The sequence below is a fragment of the Pelmatolapia mariae genome, linkage group LG13 (assembly GCF_036321145.2).
Source record: "Pelmatolapia mariae isolate MD_Pm_ZW linkage group LG13, Pm_UMD_F_2, whole genome shotgun sequence".
NCBI classification, from domain to species: Eukaryota; Metazoa; Chordata; class Actinopteri; order Cichliformes; family Cichlidae; genus Pelmatolapia; species Pelmatolapia mariae.
The window spans coordinates 19,147,838-19,167,797 of NC_086238.1; the positions used below are offsets into that span (position 1 = coordinate 19,147,838).

General features: G+C 42.7%; 1 protein-coding gene across 5 annotated transcripts; it reads left to right on the forward strand.

The window, feature by feature from the left end:
• The first annotated feature begins 2,970 nt into the window (after positions 1 to 2,970).
• ikzf1 (IKAROS family zinc finger 1 (Ikaros)) lies at positions 2,971 to 19,960 on the forward strand. 5 transcript variants are annotated; one of them, XM_063492139.1, is made up of 8 exons: positions 2,971 to 3,298; positions 7,655 to 7,708; positions 7,882 to 7,995; positions 13,724 to 13,993; positions 15,471 to 15,638; positions 16,914 to 17,039; positions 17,468 to 17,602; positions 18,037 to 19,960. In XM_063492139.1, the coding sequence occupies exons 1-8, from the start codon at positions 2,971 to 2,973 to the stop codon at positions 18,738 to 18,740; spliced, it is 1,899 nt and encodes a 632-aa protein (XP_063348209.1). In that variant the 3' UTR covers positions 18,741 to 19,960. The 5 variants fall into 5 exon arrangements, with proteins under 5 accessions (XP_063348209.1, XP_063348210.1, XP_063348211.1 ...); XM_063492140.1 differs by having other exon boundaries at positions 3,005 to 3,298; positions 17,471 to 17,602; XM_063492141.1 differs by lacking the exon at positions 17,468 to 17,602 and having other exon boundaries at positions 3,005 to 3,298.

A 19,960-nucleotide genomic window follows, 5' to 3' on the forward strand; every position in this document is an offset into this window, starting at 1 on the left:
GCTGCTGCGACTCCAGTGAATCTAGAGGCAGCACCCTTCCTTTTGGCACGATATCAGCTCACAGCTCTGTTGGTGATTGATGTCTAACAGCCACAGATTATTATGCTAAACAACTTATGCTAAAAAACAGCTGTTTTGTTAAAGCGAGCCTTTTCAGTTGTAATTACTGTTGTTTTGCATTAATTTTATGACTTTTGAAAGACACTAGAAAGTTGAGGAACATGTTAGGCAATTAACTCCTTGGCTTTCTTGCACAGTTAGATAGCAGGACTCTCTTAACTGCTTAGCTTAGCGTACAAATGCATGAAATTGCAGAGGACAACGCCACCTTTTAAAGCTCACTGTTTAACCCCTAATAATGTGGCTGTCTGCAGCCATGTTTCTAGTATTTATTTCACCTGGTGGTACAATACATATTCAGCGTACAACACGACAGTGGTAATAATCTTGAGAGTGAGACGGCCTTACTGTATAGCACCCAATTTACTTTGTGTTTAAGACCAACAGGACTACGTAAGACTTCTCATAGCAATCATAACTCTATTTGCTAAAAACCTCCTCCTCCTCCTCCAGCTTAGATTTTCCAGCCTGTGGTCTGAATCTCATCACCGGCTCCTTTTCAAAACAGGCTCACAAACACCATGATTGATTCAGCCACTATCCTCCAGGATCTCTCAATGCTTGCCCGGGCTGCAGATTAATTTCCTTTTCCTCATCTTAATTTTTACTCATCGCCGCTCCATAAAAAGGCTAAATGTCAAGCATGCCTGACTCCTTCTAGTGACACGTCTATTCCAGCAGATAATTACCATAAGGAAATTGATGCTTTAGTGTGCAGAGGGGAATTTAATTTACTCTGACATCCTCGCAGCATAATGCATTCCTAAAGAAAGAGAGTTTTTCACTTTGCAATTGACTTTTTAGATAAATTGGACTATTTAATGTGATTATCGGTCTTGAACGTCTTTGACTTATTAAGGTGTTGAAACCAATTAAGGGTTACATGCTGCTCATGGTTCCAAATGTGAAACAGTGAATACTGCTTAAAGATCCATGAAATAAGAACCGTCCGCAGCCTATTGTATGTTAGTCAGCCGGCTACATTGCCTGATGATGTTTTGAGGCTTGCTAGATAATGATATTAATTACAACAACATGGCTTGCTTCAGATTGTGGATTAACCTGAGAGAGCAAAGGGTTCTGTGCAGTTTGAGACACACTCCATGCATGTCGCATGTGTCATTTTCGATGCTACAGAGTTATAATAACCTTATAAAACCTTGAAGTTTGAGAGCATTTCCAAACGACCAGTAAGAATTGAACAAGTCAGGCATTAGAGGGAAGATCTGAATATTGATCCCACTTCTGCTGGTACTTCTCTAAAATTTCGGCTGAAGTGAAGCTGCTGTGTCACTGAACGGGACAGCATCTCTTATCGCAGGCGATCACAGCCATGAACCGACATCTTCGAGGTCACCAGTAGCGCTGAGTCACATTTTTCGTCCCAGCCTTCCCTTTGCGCGACCTCTGGAGTTAACCCATCCTGCAGCGTGTTCACACCTTTGCATGTCATGCGTTAAAACGGACCTTACAGAAGAAAAAAAAGCAGCACCGACTGTGAAGCTATGAGGAAGTCAGCGAGCATTGCTGCAATCCATATTATGGCCATGAAGACACAGCATGCCGCATTGCTCCTGCCCAAAGTTCCTCCTTTTGCAACCAACTGAATGCTGTGCTTCTTAGGAGATAAGGGCAGCCTCCCGCGAAAGGTGACTCAGCAATCCAGCCACACGGCCTCTCCTGAGATAAGAGCCCTCTTTGGGGCTTGTGGGACACTGGGAAAAAACAGCCACAAGGAGAGAGTGAAAATAGTGGGGTATAAACTATCACATATTCTGTAAAATGAAGTGCAAACTCGTCCAACTTAATCAGCTAGATTCATTTATACATGTAAACACAGCTGATCAAGCAGGGGTTCAAACTGAACTACATTACAATCTCCACCATGAGATACTAGTGACGGGACGTATCTCAAAGTGAGTTTTAAAGTCGACGGTGGTGTGCAAATCCTGTTTTATTTGGAATTTTCTTCATTTTCAGTCCAAAATGTATATTTATTTGAACAAATTCAGACTCCATATGTGGGCAGTCCGCTCAGGAGTCACCTATAGGGCTGCTTTAGAAGCTGCCACACAGGTTAGCAATAAAACAAACTGTAGGGCAGAAAGCATCTTAGAAGTACAGTGTTGTATAATGGTGTGTGCGGCTGTCACCGGGCAGCAGTTGCGTGTGTGTTATCGCCGTACTGTAAGCAGATGTGATAGCTCGACTTTGAGAACATGTGAGCTGTCGCCGCGTTGGAACTGAGATGATTGACTTTAATGTGAATGCTGGTAGCAGTGGCAGCATCTGAAACTAACACATCTGATACACTTGGAGCCGGTGGCCCAGTGTTGGTTTGTAGATTCCTGCTCATGAAACCAGAGGGAAAACCACATTTCAGTAAATTAATGCATATCTGAATGATGATCTGCTGCAGGACTGAGAGAGGATGCACTTACTGTACACACATTTTAAAACAGGAAGTAATAAAGGAGGCTAATGTTAAGAGATGCAACTGTTTGCTCAGGCTCAGACGTAATCCTGATTGTGTACGCTGCATTCGTGCTGCGTTAAGGTACAGGACAGGAGGCTATGACGCTAGAGGTAGCACAGAGAGGTGGGGGTGGGGGAAGCAAACTGGATGAAACATTAAATAGAAGAAGAAGAAAAGCTCATTATATGGGAAACACTTGTGTTAATTTCATGGACTGCTTCAGAGTGCCAGAACAGGTGACAGAAGGGGAGCTGTCCAATATGCAAGTGAGGAGTAACCCCCCCCCCCCCACCCTCCCTCCAGCCCACACTACCCCCCCACCTCCCCCAACCCCAATCAGCTTCTTCGGTGTGAATGAAATAAATAAACAATGAATGGTCCACTCTCCTCGCTCGCCTCATCCCATCTCATGCATGGCTGCCAGTAATGGTCTACTGGGTGTCAGCTTTTATTGGCACGGCACAAAGCAAGTGCCAGGGGTTCGGTGGCTCGACTCCCCACTGCAGACTGTGGATAAAAGCAAGCAAAATGCCTCAGCCGAGCTGAGAGACATAGTCATGTTGGGCTGGAACGAGGAAGTGCAGTGGAGAGGGGAGGGACTCAGGGCGCAGCTCCATGGGGCCGCCGCGGCGCTGCGACCTTCTGCACATGGAGCCGGGGAGAGTTGGAAGAACTTCATACTGCAAACTCAAGGAATAGCAGGTAAAGTGACTTCAACCGCACATTTCAGCTCGGCTCTCACCTCAAAGGCTAGGTCAACACCTCTAAAGTGATTTCGATGGCAGTGAAATGGTTTAGGAGACATTTGCGCCTGACTGGAAAAGACTCTCCTTATAGTTTCGGTGCAGGTGCGCCTCAGCATCAAGGTCCCGTTTGATGCGCGTAATTTTCTTCTGCCACAGAGTTTATAACGGGTTAAATAACAAGACTGTATTTCAATAATATATCGGGGAAAATATATTGTTTTTAAAGCGTTGTCTGTGTCTGTAAGCTACGAGCAGTAATTTAAGGGAAGTAGAGGGAAATGTTCCCCATTTTCCTTGCGTCTTTTTTTCTCTCTCTCTCTTTTGGGAAATATGGATAAATTATTTTCCAATTAATTCGACTTCTATAAAAATCCGAATCACATTTTCTTTAAGAATTCATACAGATCGGCTCGGGGCTCGTTATCATTTTAACTCGTTTAACTGTTTTTCCCTCTTCGGCTACGGCACCTGTTGCAACAGATGTGCGCACTCTGTAAACTTTAGGGCCCTGTTTTAAAAGTGCCTCAAGTTTATTAAGATATTTAAAAGAAACTTTTTTTTCAGGAAATAATTTTCTTTAAATTGTTGAAAGCGCAAAATTGACCGGGGCCTAAACTAATGCGAACATGTTTTTGCTTAAACAGGAAATCAGTACGCACCGACTAAACGCGCTCTCCCAAGCGGCTCGAGTTTACACACAAATCAGTCGCTCTGAGCATTTCTCGTTCCGTTAATCTTTGTGTCGGCCTGTTCAGAATCGAACCGCAGTCTCGGTTAGCCGGTAAGGCGTCTGTGTGAAGGGAAGAAAACAGGCAGGACTGATGAAACTTTTCACGCTGCTGACGCTCAAAGGTGAAAAAGTTGCTCATCAACGCCCAGGCAGAAAACTGAAAGATTCACCGCCGAAGAGATGGGGGGAAATGATCGGGGTTTTTTTTCTTTTTAAACGCGATAAAAAACAGAAGTCCAAGAAAGCTGAGTTTCCTCAAATATATATATTTAACCCTTCTCTAAATTATTATTTATTAACTATAATTAACTGTGTGTTTAAAAGTGGCGTTTGTGGGACGTAAAATAAGTTGGCATTAATTAATTTTTTTTAAACTTGGAAAGCATCTTTCTCTGATGTGTCCTAATTTTTTAGTAACACATTTCAAGTTTACTGTCAAGCAGAAAAAATATATTTCTCCGCAAATGTAAAGCAATTATCTACTTTAACAATAAATGTAAGATAATAAATAAACTAAACGAAAAGTCAAATAAAATAGCAGAAAACTCATTTTTGATTTCTGAACTTGTAAACGGAGCTCAGTACCTGCGCACATAGGGCTTTTTTCATAGCTCAGTTGGAAAGAGAAGTGCTGAAAGTGCTGCAAATCTGTCTGCAGATACATCATCTTTCTTGTCAGTAGAAACAGAAGTAGGAGGGGGGTGTGAAAGGGGGAGGGGGGTGGAGGGGTTAGAGGAAGACAGACAGTTATTAAAATGATTGTACTGTCTGAATAGCAGAGTAGTGAAGTGTGTCAGATGCAAATGAAGGAAACTTCTTCTTCAGCGCACCTTTGCTCTCCCACCACCACCACCACCCTCCTCCAATGATAGACTCCCAGAACACATCTGCTAACACTATCTGCCCACTTCCACCCATACATTTCATGAATTACTGATGAGCATCTCTGCATGCACACACGAACAGAGGTGTCCGCGCACCACGTTGCTTGGCAGTGTGGGATCATCTCTTTTCCTCGTTATTGATAAGAAGGCGCCCACGGCGTTGTTACTTATTGCAAAACTCACAGGACGGATCATTATTATTTGAGATGTTTTTCGATAATTGTCACTCAGACGGTTCAGTTAAAAGTGGAAAGTCTGAGTGGAGCGTATGAGTAGAAAAGTAGAAATCACTCAAAGTGGGGCTCCTGATGTGAGGCGAAGTGTGATGAAGCTGCATTCACATAGCCGTGTCACAGCACTGCTGTTTATCTGCAGATATAGTTTAATTTATTTAAAATATTTAATTGCTGCCAAAAAATATAAGTATAAACTTGTTTTAAAAATACTGGGCCTTCAGTCATATTTATGATGTTTAATCAGTAGAAAGTTCCAAGTGAAAAAAAAAATCCTTCATATTTTCAGTTTGTTTTAACTGTGCATTAATCTAAACACACACACACACACACACACACACACACGCCACTGTGTCAGCTTTCTCCAGGGTATCCAGACTTTGCTGGTGTGGTCCTCAGTATCTGTTAACGGTTTCGTGTGTTTCTCATCTCCACCCTGCTCCCTGGTGTAGCTTTGCACCTCGCTACCCCCACCCCCAGCGACTCACTGCCACAACCATCCACCAAACACACACACACACACACACACACATGCACGCACGCACGTACAAACACACAGGAGGAGGACCGAAAATTCTGTCAACCCACAAGCCTCTTCCTGCCTCTCCTCAGTTGACGTACTCCGACCAAAACTGTTCCAGTCCCCCCTTTGCGCTCTGTGTTAGAAGTCTTTTCTGTGACTCCTATTTCACCGCCTGAAAGATTCCACCTGCCCCCAGTTCGTACACTCATACACTTTGACACTCGTACGCCAACGCACACACACACACACACACACACACACACACACACACACACACACACACACACACACACACACACACACACACAATAATTTCACTCTGATTTGAGAAGGAGAATAATTAATAAGTCTGGATAGTTAGATGGAAATGTTTTAGTCGTGCTCCGGCTTTTATCAAAAAGTTCTACTTTCAGTCTGAGTCTTAACTTGATGATCACCAAATGCCAAAAGTATGTTAAAGTAGAAGCACTTAAAGTAAAAACAGAGCTGTCGGTAAACACAAGGAAAAAAGTGCCATGAGTGTAATACTACTGAGAGCTCTGAACAAAAAAAATAATTTCCTGAATATTCTACATGCACTTTACTTTCCACATGCCTACGCAAGTGGGTTGTGGCTGAATGTAGGAACTCTCTCTCTTTTTTGTAAACTTCTGTCAAAGCCCCCCCGCCAACACATCCGTGTTTCCCCTCTCACCATCTGCCCAAAAAAAGGGCACATGAGAATACACCTCCCTCTGCCCCCGACCTGCAAACTCCAGATGCTGAGGAACGGCGCTGCCGAGTCGTTGCTCAGCGCAGTACACGCAACACCACCGTGTTATGCTGAACAAATCATCTGCACCAGTGACCTATGCCCCCCCCCCCCCCCCGCCACCCTTTCTCCCTCCTCTCGCACTTGCATCCTGAGTGTCTTGCAGGCCTTTGAGCTCCTGACTTGACTCCGCAGAATCTTGTGCGTTGCGACAGAGCGGCCCCGTTGCTTCCCACTATTTGTTCCAAATGTGTGGAGCCATCTGTCAGTAAAACAGGAAGGGCTAGGTTCCCCTTCTCCCCTGGGTTTGTTTCGCTATTTTCGGGAGCTTCACTTCTCCCTGTGTGGCTGCTTGGACTGGGCAGCGGCCCCACCGAGGGCTTCTTGAAGTGGCGGAGCTGGGGCTGAGGCTGTCGGGCCCATCTGCTGCAGGCCTGAGGGCCATCCATTATTAATGGGGCCACGAGCATTGGTGACTCCTCAGATATGCAGCCCTGGCCGGAGGAGCGCTTCTGGACTCGATTGCCTCTTCTTGCTAAAAAAGAAAAGGGGGGGGGGGGGAGTGTAAAAATAAATAAATAAAGAGAAGTTCTCTGTCCTTCTGCCTGCTTCTCGCAGCCTTTCTCTCATCTTCTTCTTCTTCTCTCGCTTTTCCCTCCCTCTCTTTGTTTCTGATTGTGGCTTGCGTGTGTCTGCACTCAGGCCGCGGGCTCAGTGATGCATGCTCAGTAAATTAGAGAGAACACGAACGCCGATCAGCTGGGCACGGCAAACACCCGCATCCCCGGTGACCTGGGGCCAGTTAATTTTCTGCTTAATTTTGCGGCAGTCAGTTTGCATTTTGGGATGATTATGTGGCAGGAAATTAACAATAAATAACAAATGTGGTCTGAAAGCCTATTCCCGGCAACCCCGCGCTACCAGCAGGGCCCCCATCAGCCGGGGCCTGAGCTGCTCTCCATGCTCCGTCTTTCTGTCAGACTTGTAATGAAAATGTCTGTAATTCTTTGTAATGTAATGTGAGGGAGAGTGGTGTATCTGCGGCTGTGACAAGAACGATCTCAGCGAGGTTATGGAGTCACGCCGAGAAGTACACCCTTTTACTCCACTCTAGCTTTTTATAACGTTGTTTCCTGCGCCTGCACATGATTAAACTTACACGCACCTACATCTCTATCTTTCTCCCATTAGAGTACTTGCACCGCATGGAGACAGAGGAGGCCCAGGAAATAGCCCAGATGCCAGGTAAACGCTCGCCTACTGCATGATTGAGCTGTAGAATGCACAAAGTAGATACAATAGGCCCACAAACAGGCTTTTACAGGACGGAGAGGTAATTTTGCTACCCCTGAATGAGTCATGTCGCGGGGGTTGCGTAGTGAGTGATGGGTGTTTGCTGGTGTGTGTCTCTACCCCAGACAGGGACAGTCCCCCTGCCAATGAAGCGTCCGAGGAGGCAGAAGAGCCCATGGCTGTCCCTGAAGACCTGTCAGCCGGCTCCACCCAGCAGCAGAACAACCGAGGGGACAAAGGTAACTCAAGCGCAGCCTGACCGTCACTGCTGCTTCTGTGAATTAAAATGAAAGTAAAAAAATCAGTGTGTGATAGCAAAATTATGTTGATGTATTGAATATATCCCATGAAGCGGCAATCAAAAACAAGCCTAAACGACTGCAGTGCCCTTCCCAGCAGTAGTCAGACGTATCATTCCCAAAGCATCCAAATCAGAGTAAAGCGCTTAAGTGAAAGTAATGTGAGGATCAAAAGTGTGACATATATGTTAAAAAAAAGCATAAAATTAATCAAATGAACATCCAGTGGGAGATATTTGCTGTTCCAAATCCCTTGGAAAAATTAATTTAAAGCTGCAAAGAGACACATTTAGGTCATTGGCAGGAAAGGTAAAAAAAAAAAAAAATCCCTTTGATCCATGGCACGTCATTAATAAGCTGAATCTTAAGGAATAGCTAATGTGGCCTTGATTTGAGTTTGCAAACAGCAAGCCAGGGAATCTCATAGTGAAAATCAGGATGGAGAATGCAAGGGGGACTCACATCAGTGACATATGTTTATCTCAAGTCTCCTAACATGGGCGGTTTGTGAAACAGGAAATGTTTACTGGTCATTAAAGGCTGATCGGTTTTATATGACAGCAAGATAACCGGACATAGCATTCACCTTTCATAGGACAAACAGTATAGTTGTTTTGTGTGTATTGTGCCTTTTTAATGTCAAAAACATTAGCTACTTTCATCTATTGAATGAATTACTTGAAATCTTTATATATCACATATAGGAGATAGAATGCAAAAAAAAAAAGAAGAAAAAACAGAATGGCTCAAAATTGACCATCTTATCAGTATTTTTCCACTTACATCCAGATAACGGCAAAGATTAGCAGCGCACAGTCAAAAATAAGATGTGAGAGGAAACTGAAATAGGATGTGTAAGAGTTTCCTAAGAAGAACTTGCCATCAGGCAGTTTCAACACTCCTGGAGATAAAGAGTTCAGGAACGGGGCCAAGCTCGGAGAGCGCATCACCGCACCACATAGGTCGCACACCTGCTTACTCACAAAGGCTCTCTCTTTCCTACTTTTGAGCTGTCAGGTGCTGAACCCGACACAGGCAGGAATCTGTGAGTCTAAACAATCAACACGTGTTCAGCCGAGTAACGGAGGATGTGTGTGGAACCACGTTTTACATCACACATGCACGTCTTAGTCAACCGAAAAAAATGGGAAATGGTCGGCCTGAGCATTATCTAAATGTTTGACTTTCATTGGCAGCCTGTAAAGAAGGGAAAGAAGGTGCAGCTGGGTGTACGACTTTATGTTCTGCGTGCGAGTTTCTTTTCAATCCCTTCGCACGAGTGTGTGTCTATATAAGGGACAAAAAGAAAGAAGGGAAGTGCAAGTATCTGGTACATCTATGCATCACTGCCTCAGTGATAAGAGCCCAAATGAGTTATAATTATCGCCCAGGATCATGTGCTGCTCAGTTCTCTTTAGTGAAAAAAGAGGGGGGACTATATGTGGGACATGGGACCTCAAAGTATCGAAAGCTTAAAACCTCGAAACCCAGGTTATTTCCTGTTGCAAGTGAGTCTTTATAGCCTGGGAACGTCATTGTTGGCGCACATTCGCTGTGGTACAAGCTACACATGTATGACTACACGCACGAGGGAGGTTAATATGTGACGCCTATTTAACCATTTCGTGAAAGAAACGTTTTTACCGCCTTGTGTCTGTTACACCGAACATAAGCCCAGAGACAGAGACTCGGTTAAAGTCACAAGACTGTAAGATGACCTTCACAACATCCCAGTGAAATGATTTCGCTTTCATTTTCAGTGATTCAGATAGCTCCTCGGCGATGTCAGAGACATGAGACTGAGAAGGAGACTGAGCAGTCTAGTTCCCGAAAGCATGGAGGCGAGTTAAAAAAAAAAACGAAAAAACGAAAAAAAAACTGTGTGAGGGCAAAAAGCAGGCTGTTTTTGGTGTTCCTGCAAGTTGTGTTCAGTGTGTTGCTGGCGTGGTTTAACACTTGTGGTTCCACTACTTTGCACACAGGGTTATTTTCAGGCAGTGAGAGCAGCACAACTCAGTAACAGGAACCTCCAGTGGCTCCTTGTGTTTCCACGCTGCAGAGCACAGTGCTGTGTTGCTTCCTACCCGCTATGCATCCTTGTCAATGCAGCTAGTTTATTTCTTCTTTTTATTCCTTTCTAAAGTTCTAGCATTTTACTTGTTAATTATTTTTCCAGTCACTGCTCCAGGGCGTGCTGTTTCTTTACCTGTAGTGTGAGGATTAGATCCGTATCAGGTTATAACCATTTTATTGAGACCTGTTTTGTTTGTCTACTGTGATCTGACACTTGCTTCCCAAAATGAGTAAATCAGGATGTGTGATGTTCATGACAAACACGATGTAAAGCAAAAGCTTTCTTCCTATTCCCAATTTAGTCACAACTTCCCCATATCCATGAGAAGTGGGTGTCAGCCCAGTGTTCATGGTTCCCTTCTGCTCCAGCTGGTTGATAATCTCAAAGCTACACTGGTGTATTAGATGATAATAGATAAACACATTTTTTTCCACCCGCTTTGTATCAACCATTTCCTGAAATTGTACACCTGCCTCACTGTGAAAAGGCGTTATTCTTGGATCAGTTCTGTATTTTTTGGGGGGTAGAGAATTCTTTCAAAAGCTAATGTGCACGTAATTTATGTACATTTTACAATGTCCATCGACATTTAAAAACAGTGTAATTATCCATTACGCTGTGGCAGTTGAAGGTTTTGCGGCTAAAACCATAAATTAAATTAGCAGGATTGAAGTGGTATAGCCACTTATGGAGTTTTGCTTTCGAGTTCTGTGATATGCAAATGCAAATTCATAACTTGTACTCAAAAAAATCCCTACAGCTAAGCTACACTAACACATAGTCATGTAAATGTTTTTTTCAATGAGAAAAAAACCCTCAGTGGTTAAAGTGAGAACCTCATAGACGTACACTTTGCAATAAATGTAACGTAAAATCTTCAAAAAAGATGACTCTGGCTACACAGCTTGTGATTTCTGTTTGTATCTGTAAAGACAGTTAGCAACAACATTCCATAAATCGGTGACGAGGTAACTTTACCAGGGGAACTGCTGGATTGCTGCATTTGCGTTTATTAATGTAGACACATTTTTCCAGTAGCAGAAGTAGATTATTTTAATTTTTATCTTACTGAATTTGTTTTATTTAATTAATTGTATCACATTGAATAACCTAAACATGACTTGCTGAGAGTGTACATAAATTGGAAGTGCTATACAGTTAGCTGTCACAGAAAGGTTAGCTTAAAAAGTAACAGAATCATTATTAGGAACGTCATAACCAACAGATAAACCGAAATATGTGGTAGTGGTTAATTGATCAATTAGTTACCTAAAAGTAATAGATAAATTATAGAACTACATGGTGTTATCCAAAAGTAACAGATAAATGATCAAAATTGCTAGCTAAAATTAAGGGACAAATGATTATAGTTAAAAGTAGCCAGAAGGAGACCTTAAAGCTAATGCTAAATATAATGGTTAACAGTTTGATGGATAAAAACAATGGAGAAATGTCTTATATAATTTTGATAAAAACCCACAAATAAATGGTTCTAATAGATCAAGTTTGAGCAGGCTAATGGCTAAATGCCTAGCTAATAGCTAGTGGATAGCAGCAACGTTAAGCTACGTAAACAAAGACAGTTGTTATTTTAACTGATATAATGTGAAACAGCTGATTCGTGAAAACTCAGAAAGATAGCAACAAGTAACAGATAAATGGTTGACATATTTGACTGAAGCTAATTTAAGTCACTGATCAAACTGAGGGTGAAACAAATTTTATAGTTTTTCTTTAATGTCCGTAAATAGTCGTTAAAATAAGTCGTAAACGTCTGTAAAAACAGACAGCTTGTAACTGAAACTAAACACAATAACAGAGCAATCCCCACTTACATGCCATGCTCATCTGTGGTGCATTGTAAGGACATTTTGAATGCTGTGTAGCCCCTAATTCCTACTTGGTTATGTAACATAAATGATGGCCAATTTAGCATTCTAACCACACTTTTGTTTTTTATAGACAGCAAAACTGTTTCTTTCCTTTCTTTGCATGGTTGGTGTGTCTTTTAGCTTATCTCCCCAGCAAAATACAAGTCTGTCCAATAAACCCAGCAGTTTAACAGATGAGATTATTTCTCATGTGACATAAAATAAATAAATAAATAAATAAAACACATTTTTTTCAAAAGTATGGGTATGGACTGTCAGATTATGAGAAAAGGGATGATCACCAACATCTCGTGATCCTACTCAATTCTCATGTTTCACTCTTCCCTTTGTGGAAAATGTACATTAGGGGATTTATGCCCCCTCAGTGACTCTCGGTGAAAACAACACTCCTGCATTAGAAAAAAAAAACTGTTTCAGTTACAGGCTGTTTTACAATTCCTTTCCCATGCTTCCCTTTCTGTCACTTCTCCATAATTCTTGGTATTTCAGTTAGACAGGCCCTCTTTGTGAAGCTTCCCCTTTTCCATGGATTCCTATATTTCATGATTTCCACTTCTTCCTCTTCAGTTGTACAAACAGAGGTAGAGGCATGGGGAAATCAGGCTGTCACTGTGACATGCAAACCACAGGTTGGTAGCTGCGGGACTTACATGATCTGTCAGTTCTCTTAAATATTTCTTAAGTCCATTGGTGGGAAAATGAAGCGGCTGAGAGTTAATCACACAGGGCACTTCTATTTTCCTTGGAACACTGGACATCGAATACATGCTACAGTGTGTATTGTTTTTTTTTAAAGCTTTTCTACAGATAAGATAAGAGCAGGTGCTGATCGCTCGGGTATAATTTTCTTTCTGCACTTTAAAAAGCTAGAAATGTACAAAATGACACAAAGACCTTTGCAAATGAATACGAGTGTGAAGAGCCCACATGGCTGTATATCTGTGTTGTTCGCTCGGTTGCTATGATAGATACCGCGCGTGTCCCTAGTTTCGCACTGCTTCCTGTGTCTCTGTTTCCTGTTTATCTTGCTGTCATTTGCTTCACCAAAGTGTGATGGTGTGAGATGATCGGCATGTTTCTTCATCTCCTCACTGACATCCTCAAACAGTAGACATGCTGTCCACCTGTGTGCCCTTATGAAGAGCTTTGCCTTTTAATGTGAATTCAGAATAAAATGTCTGAAATAGGAGGGAAAGTTTCTGAAGGGCTGATGCAGCATCCCTCTTCACAAGAAAACGTGCACTAAAGGAAGTTGCTATTACAAAGCTGTTGGTGCCCTAGTTAGGGCAGTTGCAGTTTCTGTGTTACAGCTTACGGTGCTTATTCCAACAGGAGTAAACAGAGAATGTGCAGAGCTCCACTGAAAACAATATCTCTCTATATAGGAATAAATTAAAATAAAGCCAGGTATATTTTGTCACAAATTAAAAAATCAGTAAAGTTCAGTTTAATAGCTGGAAATCACAGTATGAGTTCAGCATCATGGTTCTTTATTCAAAAAGCAAAAAACGAAAAAATGAAAAAAAGATTTCTAAAAGTAGGAATATTAAAAACACAGTGTTGGGATAAACAGCTCTCTAACTTCTCATGCCACAGTATCAATATCACACTGATAAATTACCCATCTTTAGTATTTAACATCATGCAAGAAACAAAAATGCTCGTATTCTAAACCGTGGCCCCCCCTTGCCCTCTTTTCCAGCCTGTAACATTAAAGTTGAGGCTCGCAGTGATGAGGAGAATGGGCTGGCCTGTGACATGAACGGTGTGGAGGAGGAGGAGTGCGCGGAAGACTTGCGCGTGATCGATGCCTCCGGGGCCAAGGTGAACGGCTCACAGCCGAGCCCCGAAGCCAAGGCCTTCTCCTCGGCCGGCGGTATCCGGCTGCCCAACGGGAAGCTCAAGTGCGATATCTGTGGGATAGTTTGCATTGGCCCCAATGTGTTGATGGTGCACAAGCGAAGCCACACTGGTAAGCCACGCCGTCTGCAACACTTCTTGCCCTTCCTTTGCACCCATGTTCACTGTTAGTATAAAGGAGATGGATTTAGGGGTAGAGAGGTGTGCGCTGTGGCTCCTCCGCCTGTTTAGCCAAACATAAATTTTTTTCAGGAACACAAGCAATGTCACTATGCACACATACACACTCTCTGAGAGTAACTTCTTTTGCAGTCCTCCTCACACTCACTTGTAGCATGCTTGCATCTTGCTGTGTGCGTGCAGAGCCTAATATCGCGCGTGAAATAGACTTCAAGATGTAGCATTAGCATTCGTGATTGTTTATCTAACAGTCTCTGAATTGCCACGTGACAAGCAATAGTAACTGATCAGGTTATTGTGTGATAAAGTAGCGGAGACAAACTTGGTCCAAAGAAAACATACCCTCAGTTGAGAAACAGGATATCTGCAGCAATTAAATGGGATCTCTGCAAAGTGACAATTATCTGGCTATTAAAAGTTTTTCAGAATTCAAAATTGATATTCTATTGTAATGGAGCCAAACCAGTGGTGGGGAACATTTGTGAAAAAGGCACTTAACTGTCAGGCTTTAGAAACTAATGAAACTCAAAATGGAAGAAAGGAACAGTAGACTAATGTAAATGCAAAAGAAAGTACAATAAAAGATATAATGAAGTGCCTCCTATTTAAATAGAAAATATTCTGTGGTGAGTCTTTGCTCCTGAAATGCATTTTTAATGAATTTCCTTTTTTATATATTTTACTGCTTCACTGGTGACTCTTATTTTACGTGGGTGGGGGGGGCCTTTGAAAAAAAAAGAAAGCCATATTAAAACGTTCTCACAGAATGCCACAACACTCGGAGAGGATGGATATTGGTTTATTCCAGAAGCGCTGATCAGGAAGACTGGCTCTCAACACAAAGTGTTTCCTTCGCTTTATTCAAATGAGGCTGAATTTGCATTGTGATGTGCCGCTCTTATTTTAGAGACGAAGAAGAGGAAAAAATGAGATTTTCAGATCAAATTGACCTAGGCAATGGTGCATTACGGAGCTGGCAGGCTGAGTCTGAAAGGCTCTTGTTCGATCAGAGCGCCAGAAGTCGGTGGGGCAGGGGGAGCATGGAGAGATGGAGTGTCACTCTGCTGTGAAACCCTCCCCACAGGCTGCTGGATCGTTCTCCGCCCCGGAGACGCCGCATCATCCGGCTTGTAGTGCGGCGACCTCCCGCGTCCCTGCAGCTTTTCCATCCGCACAGAAAAGACAAAGACTTTTATCGCTGTCAGTGGAGGGAGGGAATAAACACAGTCAGATTAATGCACTCAAGGAAAAGCTTAAAAATGAAACAAACTATCTGATCCGATCCATAAAATCTGAAAATTAGAAGCCAATAAAACATACAAGTTATTCTGTCCCACCCCTGCCCTTTCTTTCCTTGTGTTTACATCTTTGCAGTAACGTGTGTCTGCTCTGTCTGTTCTCGTCCTCAGGTGAACGTCCATTCCAGTGCACCCAGTGCGGCGCCTCCTTCACCCAGAAGGGCAACCTGCTGCGTCACATCAAGCTCCACTCAGGGGAGAAGCCCTTCAAGTGTCACCTGTGCAGCTACGCCTGTCGCAGGAGGGACGCCCTCACCGGCCATCTACGCACACACTCGGGTGAGCATGCAAAGGTCACCCCTGCTGAAAACTTCTGCACTTTTATGTTGGACGATTTTTACAAAAGGCACAGCAACTTCTGCAGCACATGCAGCGTGAGCTCGGGACTATGTAAAGGGAAGTTGACAGGGTGTAGATATGGTGTCACTTTTTTTTTTTCAAATGCTTTGCAGAAGTACGTGCTAGTGTAATTTGGGTGTAAACAGAATTCTCCTTCTGAAGGGTTTGTCAGAAAAATGAAGGGATAACAATCATGATTGTGTCATTTTACAACGTAAATGTAACAGCACCTACAAAAAAGTAAGTGAGAAAGATTAAAGCATCTGATATATGTTGGTTATTGAGCTGAATTTTAATCATATAAATTCAGCCTGGAGAGCTTTCAAACTGGAGACAACTGGACTTATAATATTAAAGACATAGAATACTATTATCATAGTAATGTAACTCCTAATATACAAAAGGAATGTATTTAAATATAAATATATGTTAAAAAAGGCTAATTATTTTCCTTAAAAACCCCCAAAACGCTAGCCACATATTTTAGGCATGCAAAAATAAAAAGTGCATGCATTAAACTAATTTCAGCTGTTTTTATGAGCATTCATAAAACCAGGATTGAGTTTGTTTTGTTTGTCTGTCCAGGTATGGGCAGAAAATCCCCTCCTTGTCCAGAGTTTTTCATATTTTGGATTTAATTTTCAGCACTTTTCAATTTAGGTTTATGGCTTTTTTTTTCTCTGTATTTAAAAATATAGCAAAAATCATCAGTATTTGTCTGCATATATTTTCTTAGTGAAAAATAAAAAATGTTGCTCTCCATCATAAGGTTTCAGTTTGCACTGTGTTCACTCTACACTAAGTTGCTACCTGAGTTACCCATAAATACAGAGGACATGAGCTCAGCATTATCTGCAGCAGCAGAGCTTATGGCATCCTAAGACATAAACCTCTACTTGTGAGTTCTTGCACAGGGCCTCCCAGAAATTGTTTTGGTTTTTTTGTCATTTACATTTTTGTAGGTGGTGCTCTTTTCTTCCCCTTTTACCACTGGTTGTGCCAGATCCCTAATCAGCCCTTATCTTGTACTTAATCTGATCAAAATGCATTCGTAACATCAATTCCTTCCTGTGTTCTTTCAAGAAGAAGCAATCAAATGGCCGTTTAACTCACTTTTGTGTTAATTATTTTTAAAAAAAAGTTTTAATATCAGACTTTACATAAAATATTGCACTGCTCTGCTTTCACTGATGTAATTTTTTTTTTTTTTTGCAGTTGGAAAACCCCACAAGTGTGCTTACTGTGGGCGGAGCTATAAGCAGCGCAGCTCTCTAGAAGAGCACAAAGAGAGGTGTCACAACTACCTCCAGTGTATGGGACTGCAAAACACCATCTACACAGGTTGGTGCCTCACGAGGCGTGCGCTTTAACTTTCACCCAGATCTAATGACCTACTTTATCCTAAGCACGGGACGCAGGAAACTGTGCACAGAACAGCAGCCTATCACAGTCACTGTCTTTGTTGCTAAAAAACAAGACAGGCTACATTTCCATTTAAATATAGGCTCGTGTAGGTATCCGAGCTAATTAAGTCAGTTTCTTTGTCTATATAAGTTTAGACACTTCATACGTAGTGTTCTGTACAGCTCTACATTAAAACCTGGAAACAGATCATTATGAGCAAATGTTATATTTGTAAACCAAGTGCTTCACGTGTGTCAGAATAGTCCGCTCTGTGCTCTGTGAGAAAACCACCATCAGGCTTGTGCCAGCAGGACAAACTCCAGTTACTTTGACGCTAAAATCTACTTCTCTGTCTTGCTTTCCAGTAGTAAAGGAAGAAAGCAACCAGATTGAGCAGAGGGAAGACTTGAGCCAAACGGGATCTGACAGAGCCTTGGTGCTAGACAGACTAGCTAATAATGTAGCTAAACGTAAGAGCACTATGCCACAGAAGTTTGTGGGTAAGGGCTGAAATCTGCTTCTTTTGTGTCAATACAATTTCGCTGCTGTTTGCTGAAAGAAAAAAAAGTGTAACTGTGACTGTTTGTGTTCATTGGGGTTGCATTTTTCTCTGCAAGCCTGGTTCTATGCAGTGCAGCCTGATCACAGACTGCACCTTTTATTTGCTTAATCGTCACTGGAAAAGACTACATTGAAATATTTACTTTGATTTTGCATAGACATGTTACATTTAAGCGATTCATATCCACACAAAAAACAAAAAACAATCAAAAGAGGGAGAAAAATAGAACATCAAGAGGTAGACTGAAGTGACTCATTTTAAGATTCAGCCAGAGAGGCTCAGTGTCAAGATGGTGAGATGATAGGATGCAGGTGAAAGTGTGTCAGTGTAGTACGAACCTCATCCTGCCCTTCTGTCTCTCTTTCTCTTCAGGTGACAAACGTCTGTCGGACCTCTCTTATGACGGAGGAGCAGGCGAGCTGATCCAGCCCCACGTCATCGACCAGGCCATCAACAGCGCCATCAGCTACCTAGGCGCCGAGTCGCTCCGGCCTCTGGTCCAGACCTCCCCGGCCTCCTCTTCCGATGTGGGCCTCAGCTCCATCTACCCCCTCCACAAGCCGGCAACAGAGGCCCACGTGGGGACGGGCTTGTCAGCCAAAGACAGTGCGGCCGAGAACCTGCTACTGCTCTCCAACTCCAAGTCTGCCTCCAGCGAGAAGGACGGCTCGCCCAGCCACAGCGGCCAGGACTCCACGGACACCGAGAGCAACAACGAAGATCGCCCGACCGGAGCAGCCCCCGGCCTCATCTACCTGACCAACCACATCACCCAGGGGGTTAGGAACGGCGTGCTTCCCCTGGTGAAGGAGGAGCAGCAGAGGCAGTTCGACGCCATCCGGGCCGGCATGGAGATGGCCTCCGAGGGCTTCAAAGTAGTGACAGCGGACGGGGAGCAGGTGAGGGCGTACAGGTGCGAACACTGCCGCGTCCTCTTCCTGGACCACGTCATGTACACCATTCACATGGGCTGCCACGGCTTCAGAGACCCCTTCGAGTGCAACCTCTGCGGTCACCGGAGTCAAGATCGATACGAGTTCTCCTCTCACATAACACGAGGAGAGCATCGCTACTGAGCCACGCCGACCAGAGAACACACATACATACTTTCACAGGATAGAACACACACACACACACACACACACACACACACACACACACACACACACACACACACACACACACACATGTCTGGTTTGCTATCCTCGTGGGGACATCCCATTGACATAATGCTTTCCCTAGCCCCTTACCCTAACCCTAACCATTAAAAATGAATGCCTAACCCTAACCCTTACCCTAAACCTAACCATAACCTAATTGTAACCCTGACAGTAAAACCGCATTTTGAGTGTGAAAATTGCTTTCAACCCCAAGGGGACCTGGATTTTGGTCCCCACGGTGCAGAAAGTCCCCACCAGGATAGTAAAAGTCAGATTTTGGTCCCCACCAGGATAGTACGAACCCGTACACACACACACACACACACACACACACACACACAGGCAAGCACATGCAATAAATTAATATAAATACATCATGTAAAATACATTGTTAATGTCTGTGTGTTTTTTATAAGGTATGCATGTTTGTCGACACACAAATAAATATACAACTATTAAAAACATTGATTTTCATCTCTGATACGAACTACTCTGTTTTTTTAGGTTTTTTTTTAAGAAAACAAAGTAAATAAGGACTGTTCTTCATTCCTCACAGGCATGAAGAACAGAACTTCTTAAATACACATCACCTGTGTATGTAAATATATATTATTTTTCATCCTTTTTTTCAAGATTTAAAGTAATAGGATTTACATCCTTTTTGCTTTGACACCTTTCTGTATTGAATAACAGAAAAAATGTCAATCCCTTCTGCGGCTGTTTCCAGTGCAGGCAAACCCAGTGTAACATAAATACAATCAGTAACGTAACAATCAGTGTAGATAGACCCACAGCTCCCCTGTAAGGTTTTAACCTGCTCTTGTGTTTGTAATAACCTTCACGTTATTTATACATTTACATGCCTGTCTGTTTTTTGTATTTATTACAGTGATTGATGTTTGTCTCTTAGAGTAGTCAAAGCTGCATTTTTTTTTCTTTTTCAGTTCGGCTGTACTAAATGTGTATGATGTTATCTGATCCATGACTGCTGCTGGAAGCTATTTTTAGTGTTATCAGAGGGAAATGTTATCCTGGACTTTTCTGTTTTATACCTGATGGCTAAGAATTGTTTGACCCGTGAGACGAAAACGAAGTTGACCTCAGTTGAAGGGAGCTTAATGCTTGCAAAAATATCA

Bases quoted from the DNA above. Each gene is read 5' to 3' on its own strand.
- ikzf1 (XM_063492139.1), top strand. From the start codon at position 2,971: ATGGTCCACTCTCCTCGCTCGCCTCATCCCATCTCATGCATGGCTGCC. The intron at 17,040-17,467 runs GTTGGTGCCTCA...CTTGCTTTCCAG, and splicing joins GCAAAACACCATCTACACAG to TAGTAAAGGAAGAAAGCAAC. The intron at 17,603-18,036 runs GTAAGGGCTGAA...CTTTCTCTTCAG, and splicing joins TATGCCACAGAAGTTTGTGG to GTGACAAACGTCTGTCGGAC.